We start from the raw sequence: 12,343 nt of genomic DNA, 5'->3' as shown, positions 1-12,343 counted from the left end.
GATTATGTGGACTGCTATGCTTTTCAAGGATTTCAGTTGCTCTGAATCACGAAAATACGTGAAAGGCAACACAATACTACGGAGGCACGAGGGCAAAAGAAAGCCAATGGTAGCGATAGGCACTATTTTCAAAGAGTTGCTTTAGAAAATAAGCAAGCAAATACAAAAAGGAGCTCTTCTCTAAACCAGGCCTGCGCCACACCAGGTAATGAACACTCACTATCAAGGACAGAAAATAGACACCCCTAAGACTAAAGGGTTTCAGGCAAGTTGAGGAAGACACGTGGGTTACTTGGAAGGTGTGCCAGAAGCCAGAGATGAAGACTAAGAGGTAGGGTAGAGCTCTCCTCTAAATTTCAAAAGACATTTGATAGGATTTGGACACTTGATAGGATTTGATAGGATGAGACTGTTGAATCTTTATTATTTCCCACTTGAGGAAAAATGATCAAAGGCAAAGATTTTAAAAGAACCCTCGCTTTCCACATCCCGTCCCCCAAAAAGGTAGAAGCTATAAATAAACCTGTCCATTCTGCTCTAAAATTTTTTCAAAGAAGTTTTTCAAGCACGCACAGAATCACTACTGTACTTATTAGGAAGGAGACAGCTTAAAGAACTTGGATTGGTACTTTTCAAGACAAGGAAATAACATCAAAGCAAGAATTTCTGTGTAACAGATTTTGGACATCCTGGCCTAAGAAAATAGAAAAAAAAATACTGGAAATTAATGAACTCTTATGGTCTGTTCTCGATTTTAAAAACTTGTCTACCGGGGCGCCTGGGTGGCTCAGTCGGTTAAGCATCCGACTTCAGCTCAGGTCATGATCTCGCGGTCCGTGAGTTCGAGCCCCGCGTCAGGCTCTGGGCTGATGGCCCGGAGCCTGGAGCCTGCTTCCGATTCTGTGTCTCCCTCTCTCTCTCTGTCCCTCCCCCATTCATGCTCTGTCTCTCTCTGTCTCAAAAATAAATAAACATTAAAAAAAATTAAAAAAATAAAAAAAAATAAAAAATAAAAACTTGTCTACCTAAAGTCCACATAAATTGCTTCCTGTGTGGAACATTTAGGTCAAGACGTCCTAGGCACCAGGTGCCATCACAACAAAGGGGCAAAGAGCATATGTGCAGCACCTGCCAGTGAGGCTTTGGGTTTTGGAAGGAACAGGGGGAAACAAGTACGTACTTGAACGTTAGCTCGAACATCGTGATTTCTAGAAGAGCACAATTAAAGTAACATTAGAAATACTTAATACCTTTTTTGCCAAAATAGCAAGTGGTTTATTTCCTGCTAAGTCAGAGAACCAACTATGAATTGCACTCTGGGATCGAGCAGTAACCAGCCAGTAATTATCTTTAGCATTAACTTGTGGTTTCTTCTTTCCGGTGTCCTGGAAAGTGTTAAGCTTTAGTTTCTCAGCTAATATGCTGCTGAAATAAGCTGCAATCTGTGGAAATGAGAAAAAAAGAAAAAGTTTGATGACAATAAACAAGTATGTTAGTAATGTATATTCGTATTTTATTTTTGTTTTACGAGAGTATCTTCAAACAGCCGTCAGAAAATAAAATGGCAATTTAAAATGTGATTTCCTTATACTAACATGATGCAAAAACTCCCACAGCACCTTTGTTCCACTATTAACAAGTGGTTCAAGGAAAAAAGAGCCTTTGAGAATCTCTGATAAGATGAAATTAATTACATCCTGAATAAATTTCAAGACAATGGGTTCTGCTTTAATCTTCAGCTGTACTTCTTTTTCATACTACACACAAATTTGGAAGAGAATATTTTTCCTGAGAGGTGTTGCAGACAAAAGCAGAAAGCCTGGTAATCACACAGTAATCATTCTTTTTCTTGTTTCATCTTAATAGCATATATTTTTGGAAAGGAAACTCTGTATTTACACTCAGTGCTTTCTAAAAACGAGACAAGAAAAATTTGTTTAAGTGGAAAATTACAAAAGGTTCGATTAAATTAAGTATTCAACATTTTTGACTGGGCCGCCAATTTCAGGAGTAAAAGTATTTCAAGAGAAAGCTACTGTTACCTGCTCTGAATGGAATAAAGTAGCAAAGGGAGCTTCTGTGAACGACTGTGGCATTTCGTAGTAACCGAACTAAAAGAGGACATGAGAAGAAAGGCACAAGAAGGAAAGGGATGAATACCTAAAAATCAAGTGAATCCACCTAAGACTTGTCGGAATTTCCAAGAATCATATTTCATTCCCTGGGAGTTCTTTAATAAGATACAAGCACAATTTCTAGTAAATATCTCTAGTAAGGTTAGCAGACAGTGGTAACCATGATTACAATAAAATACTTACCCCGCTGAAACAAAATAAGAGTCACAGCCTTGGTTAAGGCTCATGAGTCAATAATTAGTCTATAGGCTGGAATACAGTTGTAAAAATTAGTAAAGTTTATCTACACTTTTTCTTTTTTAAAATTTTTTATTTTTGAGATGAAATGAAACCTGGACATTTGCAGCAACATGGAGGGAACTAGAGGGTGTTACGCTAAGTGAAATAAGCCAGGCAGAGAAAGACACTCATATGTGGATCTTGAGAAACTTTACAGAAGACCACGAGGGAGGGGAAGAGCAAAAAGAAAAATTACAGAGAGGGAGGGAGGCAAACCATAAGAGACTCCTAAGGACTAACAAACTAAGGGGAAAGGGGGTGATGGGCACAGAGGAGGGATGTGCCCTGGGTGTTGCTGGGAATGATCACTGGGTGTTGTATGGAAACCAATTTGACAATAAATTATATTTTTTTAAAAAATAATAGAAGGATATATATTGTGCTCCTAAAAAATAAAATAATTTTTTTTATTTTTATTTTTTTAGAGAAACAGTGTGAGAGCAGGGGAGAGGGGTAAAGGGAGGGATGGAAGGAGGAAGGGCGGGGGAGACGGGTGGTAGAGAGAGAATCTTAAGTAGGCTCCACACTCGGGGCTAGATCCCACAACCATGACATCATAACCTAAGCCAACACAGAATCCGACACTCAACCACTGTGCCACCCAGACACCCAGCTGGTATGCTTTTTCTTAATGTGAATTGCCATTCCTTGATCTTTGTGATTTATGGACAATAAAAAAAAGTCTATTTTGGTGTGTTGATATAATATGGTAATAAAAACTTAGAGGAATTGGAAAAAAAATTTGAGCTTTCCTTTTTTTTTTTTTTAACAAAAAACTTCATGGTATGTTTTAAGTAAATGTTTGCAGAACGTTGCAACAGAAAATATATTAAAAGTGAAAATGTAGCAATTATAGTTGTCTAGATACAAGCAACCAATAGCAACAAATTGTTTAATTTTAAATTTCTCAATCAATATCAAATCTTCACACCAAGAACTTAAAATACCTACTTACACAATTGTTTCGTATTAAAAAGTCTCTTACTTGCAATTATGTATGAGTATTTAATCATAATAAATGTATAAAAATGTTTTTAAAAACTAGTCAGCGATTTGTTTTATAACTATGTATTTAATAACAATGGAACAGGTGACTATATGTCTTATGTCTACATCTTAAACCCTGTGAACAACTGAATATTGTAAACTAAAATTCCCTAAAAAGAGAAAAAAGAAAATCAAAATGAACGTGCACTTAATTTTATATTCACATTATTCCAAACCTAAAAAACCAAATAGCCTCATTCCCAAGTCCCAATGCCTACCTCCAAGTAACCACTTTGCTTAGTTTCATAGGTCTTTCCGGTGTTGCTTCAGGTGAATACACATGAACACAAATAGGTTATTTTTTCTTTTTTATGTATGTACCTCTTTATGTGCTTTAGTACACGTCTAAGTCTTCCACATCTATCTATATATGGAGAATTTCTCATTTATTTTTACAAATAATGCACTGTGTGGGGTACCACATTTTACTGAATCAAGCCCCTGTTAATGGACACTTGGAGTGTTTTTTCCAAACTCTATTATAGATCACATTAAAATGAACAATCTTTCCTATTTGTCATTTCACACATGTACAGCTACAGATTTCAGATAAATTTCCAGAATTCAGATTGTATGATTCTGAAATTTTAATCAGCATTTGTTAAATTGCCCTCCATAAGCTTTATACCAATTTGCACTCCATCAGACAAGGTAGGAGAGATAAAGTTTAATTTAAAACTTGTTTCCATCCACCCAAAGCTATTTTGAAAGTAATTCATTTCATGAGAAAATGGAAAAAAGTTTAGGGACTACAGTATAGTTCATGTATTCCATATTTATAAGATCAAATTCCCTTCAGAAGGTTTGAATCCTTGAGTAAATCTCACAGGAAGGGTTGACAGCAGCAGAAGTTGTAATGGATGTTATTTCCATTTATTCAGTTATTTAAATTGACATAAAACTTGATACAACAGAATAGTTTGGCAGTTCGTATCAAGAGACACACAGCAGTCATCCTTTCTGTTACGGACCGAATTGTGTTACCCCAAAATTCAGATGTGGAAGCCCTAATCCCCAGTATGATTGCATTTGGAGACAGGGCCTTTAAAAGCGGTTAAGGTCAAATGAAGTCTTAATGGTGGGGCCGAATCCAGTGGACTGGCTTCCTTATAAGAGGAAGAAACACCAGAAATACATGCACACAGAGAAAAGCCCATGTGAGGACACAGTGAGAGGCCAGCCTTGCACAAGCCAAGGAGAGAGGCCTCACAAGAACCCAGACCTACTGACACCCTGATCTTGACTACCAGACCCCTCAACTGTGAGAAAATAAATATTCTCAGAAAATCACATTTCTGTTGTTTAAGCCACCAGTTTGTGGTACTTTGTTATGATGGCCCTAAGAGACTAATACACCTTCTACCCAAGTGACATGCTTCTGGGAATTTACCCTAAAGAACAAAAGCTACATGTTCAAATATGACTACAACCTCTTCATAAATAACCTTAAGAAATTGGCAACAGGCTGGGGCGCCTGGGTGGCGCAGTCGGGTAAGCATCTGTCTCTTGATCTCGGCTCAGGTCATGATCTCACAGTTTGTGAGTTCGAGCCCCTCATAGGGCTCTCCTCTGATGGCACAGAGCCTGCTTGGGATTCTGTCTCTCCTTCTCTCTGCCCCTTCCTGCTTGTACGCTCACTCTAAATAAATGAATAAATAATCTGTTTAAAAAAAGAAAAAAAGAAATTGGCAACAGGCTAATTGCTGTATACTAGCAGTTTCAGGTCATTCTAGAACATAAACGATGGCATGTTCGTTATCTGTCCATCAATAATTATTAAAATGAATACTTCCAGCCTCAAGAAAAAATATATACCAAATGATGTTACTTTTTTAAAAAACATAAGGAAGACAAAAAAATTCTGGAGGTGGATGGTGATGACAGTTATACCACAATGTGACTTAATGCCAAAGAACTGTACATCTTAAAATGTTAAAATGGCAAGTTTTGTTTATTTTACCACAATTTTTTAAAAATGCCAATTACAGTATACACATAATTGTAGCTGTGATGTTAAAAGTGTATGAAGGGGCGCCTGGGTGGCGCAGTAGGTTAAGCGTCCGACTTCAGCCAGGTCACGATCTCGCGGTCCGTGACTTCGAGCCCCGCGTCGGGCTCTGGGCTGATGGCTCAGAGCCTGGAGCCTGTTTCCCATTCTGTGTCTCCCTCTCTCTCTGCCCCTCCCCCGTTCATGCTCTGTCTCTCTCTGTCCCAAAAATAAATAAACGTTGAGAAAAAAATAAATAAATAAAATAAATAAATAAAATAAAAGTGTATGAAGATTGGAAAAAGACAAAACTAAAAACACTGTGTTCAGTTGATGGCACGATCATCTGTAGAAAATGCCTGTTCTCTTTCACACTGTTTAAATATTTCAGTTGATTAGCAAACTGTCAATTACATGTGTGTACATGTGCAAACAAAGAGATCTTAAATGATACACAAACCTCTAACAATGGTTATTTCTGGGTAAGGAGAAGAAAATATATTCTTTTCATTTTTATGTATGATGCTTTCAATTTAATATTTCAGTATTCAGAAAATAAAAACAACTCAAAAAGGATGAAAAAAAGCAAATTTTAAAAGAATACACCCAGGGGCGCCTGGGTGGCGCAGTCGGTTAAGCGTCCGACTTCAGCCAGGTCACGATCTCGCGGTCCGTGACTTCGAGCCCCGCGTCGGGCTCTGGGCTGATGGCTCAGAGCCTGGAGCCTGTTTCCGATTCTGTGTCTCCCTCTCTCTCTGCCCCTCCCCTGTTCATGCTCTGTCTCTCTCTGTCCCAAAAAAATAAATAAACGTGGAAAAAAAATGTTTAAAAAAAAAAAAAAGAATACACCCAGAAACAAATAATTCCACCCATATACGTAATTGTTAACATAACCACACAGAAAAAAATTTTTAATTCATAAAATTTTGGGAGCACCTGGATGGCTCAGTCGGTTGAGTGCCCGACTTCAGCTCAGGTCACAATCTCACAGTTCACGAGTTCAAGACCCATATCGGGCTCTGTACTGAGAGCTCAGAGCCTGGAGCCTGGTTCAGATTCTGTGTCTCCCTCTCTCTCTGCCCCTCCCCTGCTCACACTCTCCCTCTCTCTCAAAAACAAATAAAAACATTTTTTAAAAATTTAAAAATTAAAAAAAAAGAGGGGCGCCTGGGTGGCTCAGTCAGTTAAGCGTCCAACTTCAGGTCAGGTCATGATCTCGCGGTACGTGAGTTCAAGCCCCGCGTCAGGCTCTGTGCTGACAGCTCAGAGCCTGGAGCCTGTTTCAGATTCTGTGTCTTCCTCTCTCTCTGACCCTCCCCCGTTCATGCTCTGTCTCTAAAATAAATAAACGTTAAAACATAAATAAAAATTAAAATTAAAAAAAAGAAAAATTTTATGACAACCATGACTCTATACCCTTAATGAAAATTAATCTAAGGACAAAAAGTATTACAGGAAAATTATAAATTTTACATAGCAACTTTGTTGTTGGAATAACATTGGTATAGTCTATTCTAGAACTTTTTTATGTGTATTTTAAGACAGAGTAAATAAATACATTGAATTTACTGAAAGCCAGGGTTCTCACTTTGGGAGAAGAGAAAGATGGAACATAAAACAGGAAAAACCCTGTGATATTGCATAAGAACTGGTGGATGGATGCAAGGAAGGAAAGAAAAAGGAGAGAAAAGAAGAAACAAATCTATGTGTTGTTTCCCATCTCTGTCCACTGAAATGACCTACACGTTATGATACTCTAGTAGCAATCAGCATGCCAAACATCCAGATCTGGGCTGGGGCACAGAAAGAACATGAACCTAAAATACATTATTATATCAAAAGTGAGGAAACGCTCAAAGAATGATGGAGGTGTCAAAAGCACACAAGAAACAGGTTAAAGGTGCTCTCCCCCCACAAAGTAAGAGACAATTTAAACACCAAAATGAGAAAAGATGACACATCAAATATTAAAGAGTCCAAGGTTCAAAGTGATACTAAAATATGGGGGGGTCAGTGCACCTGGCTGGCTCAGTGGGTGGGAAATGCAACTCTTGATCTTTGTGAGTTACAGCCCCACGTTGGGAGTGGAGATTACTTTAAAAAAAGAAGGAAGGGGCGCCTGGGTAGCGCAGTCTGTTAAGCATCCGACTTCAGCCAGGTCACGATCTCGCGGTCCGGGAGTTCGAGCCCCGCGTCAGGCTCTGGGCTGATGGCTCACAGCCTGGAGCCTGTTTCCGATTCTGTGTCTCCCTCTCTCTCTGTCCCTCCCCCGTTCATGCTCTCTCTCTGTCTCAAAAATAAATAAACGTTAAAAAAAAAATTTTTTTTTAAATAAAAATTAAAAAAAAAGAAAAAGAAAGGGAAAAGAAAAGAGAAAAGAAAAGAAAAGAAAAGAAAAGAAAAGAAAAGAAAAGAAAAGAAAAGAAAAGAGAAACGAAAAGAAAAGAAAAGAAAAGAAAAAAGAAAAATGGAAGTGTTTGGGGCTCCGGGCTGGCTCAGTCGGTAGTGCAGGCTCTCTCTTAATCTCAGGGTGGTGAGTTGAAGCCCCACGTTGGGCGTGGAACCTACTTAAAAAAATAAAATAAAACAATAAAAAATAAAGGGCAGGGTGCCTGGGTGGGTCAGTCGGTTGAGTGTCCGACTTCGGCTCGGGTCGTGATCTCACGGTTTGTGAATTCGAGCCCCCACAACTCTGTCAGCACAGAGTCTGCCTCGGATCCTCTGTCCCCTTCTCTGTCTCCCTCAAAAATAAACAAACATTAAAATAATAGTAATAATAAATAAAAATAAATTCTAAAATGAGATGTCCATTTACACAAGAATGGCAATAATGTATGAGAAAAGACAATTGGAAAACCTGCATTTTGCAACTGCCAGCAAAATGAATCATTCAGCAAGCATCATGAACTGATGATAAAATCACACGATGAAATTTTATTGAAGAACAGCATATTCACTTGGTCTCAAACTATCACCCGAAAGAGTCTACACCAAGGAAAAGATAACTACTTTTACAATATAAAGAGAAGACACCACCTTTGGTGCTCAAACTCAGTATAACCAGTAATGGGCAAGCTGGCATTGTATGACTGCTGATATACAATATAGTCTTCTTACCAAAAATATTTAACCTGAAACTTATCATGAAAAACAATCAGACAAATCTAGAATATAGGACTAGAATATAAGACAAATGTATCTTTTTTTAATGTTTTATTTTTTTTTGAGAGAGTGTAAGTGGGGGAGGGGCTGAGAGAGGGGGCAGAGGGTCTGAAGTGGGCTCTGTGCTGAGACCAGCAAGCCCAATGCAGAGCTCAAACTCATAAAGTGAGATCGTGACCTGAGCTGAAGTCAGATGCTCAACCCACTGAGCCACCCAGGTGCCCCTGGACGGCACTCTTCTAAAATGACAACTCTGAAATCCCCCAAAAAAACACCACCATGAGAAAAGGTGGAGCGCAATCCTGTACCAGGTTACAATAGACTGAAAGGACAGGACAACCAAATGCAATGCACGATTCCTAACTGGGTCCTACAGCAGAACAGTATGCAAGATATCCTGGGAATCCTGAATATGGATTGTGGTTTAAATAACACTAATTAATCAACATTAACTATCAAGAGTGTCACACACACTTTTTCAGAAGGTTTAGGAAATAGACAATTTGCATTACCTTTGATGGGTTAATTACAATATTTCTGGCTGAGCCATGTTCATCTCCAGTAAAGGCTGGCTGATTGTTGAAGCCTTGTTTCACATTCACAGCAGTAAGTTCATCCTGGTCAAGAAAAAGTATCAATTAATCAGAAGGACATAAAAACTCCAACTTAACCCGATAACACTGCAGCCTAATGACCGACTACACTATACTCTGGAAAAGAGAACTGTTGAACACACATCAAAGAGAGAGCAGAAATTCAAAGTTTAAAACCAGTACACAAACATACAGAGAATGATGAAGTAAATGTGGCAAAATATTAACAACTGTTAACTTTAGGTAGAGGGTACGTGGGTGTTCATGACACTCTTCTCTTAATTATTCTGTAAGTTTAAAATGTTTTAACAAGTTAGGAAAAGAAAAAAATGAGCAAAAACCCTCCCCACATGCAGAAAACATAAAATCCCGAATCTGTATACTGGAATTGTTTCTAGAGACCCTATAGTTGGGCTCTCCCTTCCCTGCCAGCCCCTATGCACATCTCTATTTTATCTTCAAGAAAAATGGCTCACTCCACTTACCTAAGACCCCATAGCAAGTTAAAGACAGAAATGAAGGGTTCATAGGCACAAGCTTTATAATAAACACAACACCATGACCAGCAACATGTGAAGGAAGTTTAGGGCTTGCAAAATTCTTCCGTACATGTTGGCTCACTTGATGATATTTACCAATTCTAAGGTAAACAAACGGTAAGTAAGGATCTTCATGCCCATTTATAAACAAGAAGAATGAGGCTCCCTAAGCTAGCACAGTAACTGGACAGAGCCAGCACTGAAATGCTGTCTCCTCAACCCAAGGCTAGGAAGAGAAATCTCCACGACTCCATGCCACCAAAGTACTAATGCCATATGAAAATGTGGTCTAAAAATATGTAGCTACAACTCATACTCTCCTTAAAAACATCTCCTACTGGATATAGGAAAAATATTCTTCCCAAGGTCACATCAGAAATAGCCCAAGGCTTTAAAAAAAAAAAAAAAAGAGAGAGAGAGAAGGAGGAGAAGAATACAACCACCACTTTATCCAGCCCAAATCATTGAGCTATGGAACTAAATCAGAGTTCCTAAAATATAGACTTGAAAGACTAAAGGGGAAAAGTTGAGTAAATGAAGCTACCTTCTCTTCCCCTCACTCTAAACGAAGAAAAGTTCTTAGTTAACTGTTGGGGTAATGCTAGCCATAGCACAAAAATGAGAACATATACTTAACATATACTCCGTAGTTGCTGCAAGTAGAAAATGAAAAAAAAAAAAAAAAAACAACTGCTCAAAGTCACTGCTGTGATGAAGCAGAAAGCCTTAGGACAAAATAGTTTATGACATATAAGCACCTGAAAGGTCAGCCTGGCTGAGAGCCGAGGTCTCTTGGAGACGTGCCATGGAACTTAACTTAATTGTGTATATACTCTACCTAACATCTTGGCAAGCCACTGTTTTGGCAAGCTTTCAAAAGACCCCACTACAGGAAGTTTAGCTCTATGATAATCAAGTCTCCTCCAAGCACGAAGGTCACTGAAATCGTGACCTGCACAGAAAATGAGTTGCATACACCTATCAACACTGAGTTTCAAACTGCTCCCACTTGTTCAAACTAATTATTTGAAAATCTAGGGCAAAACTACATAATGCATATTATAAGTCAGAAAGGCGTCAGTCAACTTAAAGCGAGTGCGCTAACAAAATTTCTACAGTCTCAGAGTCTAAGAAAGAAGGGGGACAAATGGGGTCAGAAAGGAAATGGGATGAGAAAAATGAATTTTTATCTTTGATTTACCATCAGAGTATTACAAGAAACATTAATTGAGTAACAGCATATGTTTTTACTAGAAACACATCTGGCTTAATCAAGAAGAAATGTGTGAGGCTTTCAGGACCAGTTAGTTCCATTTAAGGCTGTTTCGCATTCTATTCTAAAGGTACACAGACTCAGCTGCTCACCGTACTTGACTGCTAACTGCTAGCCTGGAGAGATAGGTTCTGCAAACATATGCATGCGTGCACACGTACACACACTCCTCAGAAGGAAAAGAACATGGAACCGTGGTTACTGGTCAACCACATCAGATTTTCCTCACACTAAGATCCACACAGGTACTGCTGGAAGCCTTGAGTTCTGAGAACATTTTATCTTGTATTCTAAGTGGCACAAAAACACTTCCAGAACCTTCATCACTACCAATGCCCTCTCCGAGTCAGGGCCCCCATTAATCTCATGCTTGGACATACCAATGGCTCCTAACTGGTCTCCTTGCTTCTACAACTGCCCCCTGGAAGGCTTTTTCAACACAGCAGCCACAGGGAGCTTTCTAAAACTTCAGGAAGACTATGTTACTCCTGCTCAAAAGCCGCATTAACTCCCCAACTCTGGGTAGAAGCAAAGGCCCTACGATGTCCCACAAGTCCCTAATGCTATTCCCTTTCTGACCTCATTCCTCACCACACTTGCCTTAGCTGACTCGACTCCAACCACACTGGTCTTCTTGCAGCTCTTCAAGCAGGCCTGCTGGATGGCCTCTAGCCTCAGGGCCACTGTGCTGTCTGTTCCCTCAGCCTGCATGGCTTTCCCTGGTATCCACACGGTCAACTCTATAAACACCTACGGCTTTGCTCAAATTTTTATATTCTCAACAAGGAATCGGATGACCCTATTTAAAATTTAAACTGCTCACCCTGTCTCTTCATCCCCAGCATTCCTAATCGGCCAACAATCCATAGCACTCACCACTTAAAATGTCCTGTAATTTACTTACAGTGTGTACTGTCTGTCTCCCCCACCACCAGGAAGGTCCCTGAGACCAAGGGTCTTTATTTTGTTCACAGAGGCATGTCAAGCACATAGAGCAGTGCCTGGCACAGAGAGCACACATAGGAATTTGATAAATATTTGTTGAAACAGTAAGTGAGGGGCACCTGGCTGACTCAGTCAGTAGACTAACTTTTTATCTCAGAGTCGTTAGTTCAAGCCCCATGCTAGGCATGGAGCCTACTTTAAAGAAGAAAAAGAAAAGGAAAGGGGCCTCTGAGTGGCTCAGCTGGTTGAGCGACTTCTGAACTCCACTCAGATCATGATCTCGTGGGTTTGTGAGCTCGAGCCCTGCATCAGGCTCCTCATGCTGACAGCTGGGACCTGCGCGGAATTCTTTCTCTCTTCTTCTCTCTCTGCCCCTCCTGCAT

At 39.5% G+C, this 12,343-nt stretch overlaps 1 protein-coding gene across 7 annotated transcripts in view; it reads right to left on the bottom strand.

The window, feature by feature from the left end:
• MED12L (mediator complex subunit 12L) overlaps nt 1-12,343 on the bottom strand; it is a 341,839-nt gene that overhangs the window by 300,276 nt on the left and 29,220 nt on the right. For all 7 annotated transcript variants that reach the window (XM_040480492.1, XM_040480491.1, XM_040480494.1 and 4 more), the window contains 2 exons: nt 9,123-9,227; nt 1,251-1,442 (listed from right to left, as the gene is read on the bottom strand). In XM_040480492.1, the coding sequence (XP_040336426.1) occupies nt 1,251-1,442; nt 9,123-9,227 (297 nt within the window). The remainder of the gene's footprint in view (nt 1-1,250; nt 1,443-9,122; nt 9,228-12,343) is intronic.

The sequence above is a fragment of the Herpailurus yagouaroundi genome, unplaced genomic scaffold (genome assembly GCF_014898765.1).
Source record: "Herpailurus yagouaroundi ecotype Mexico unplaced genomic scaffold, PumYag 159, whole genome shotgun sequence".
Classification (NCBI taxonomy): Eukaryota; Metazoa; Chordata; class Mammalia; order Carnivora; family Felidae; genus Herpailurus; species Herpailurus yagouaroundi.
This window is presented reverse-complemented; position numbering and strand designations above follow the sequence as displayed.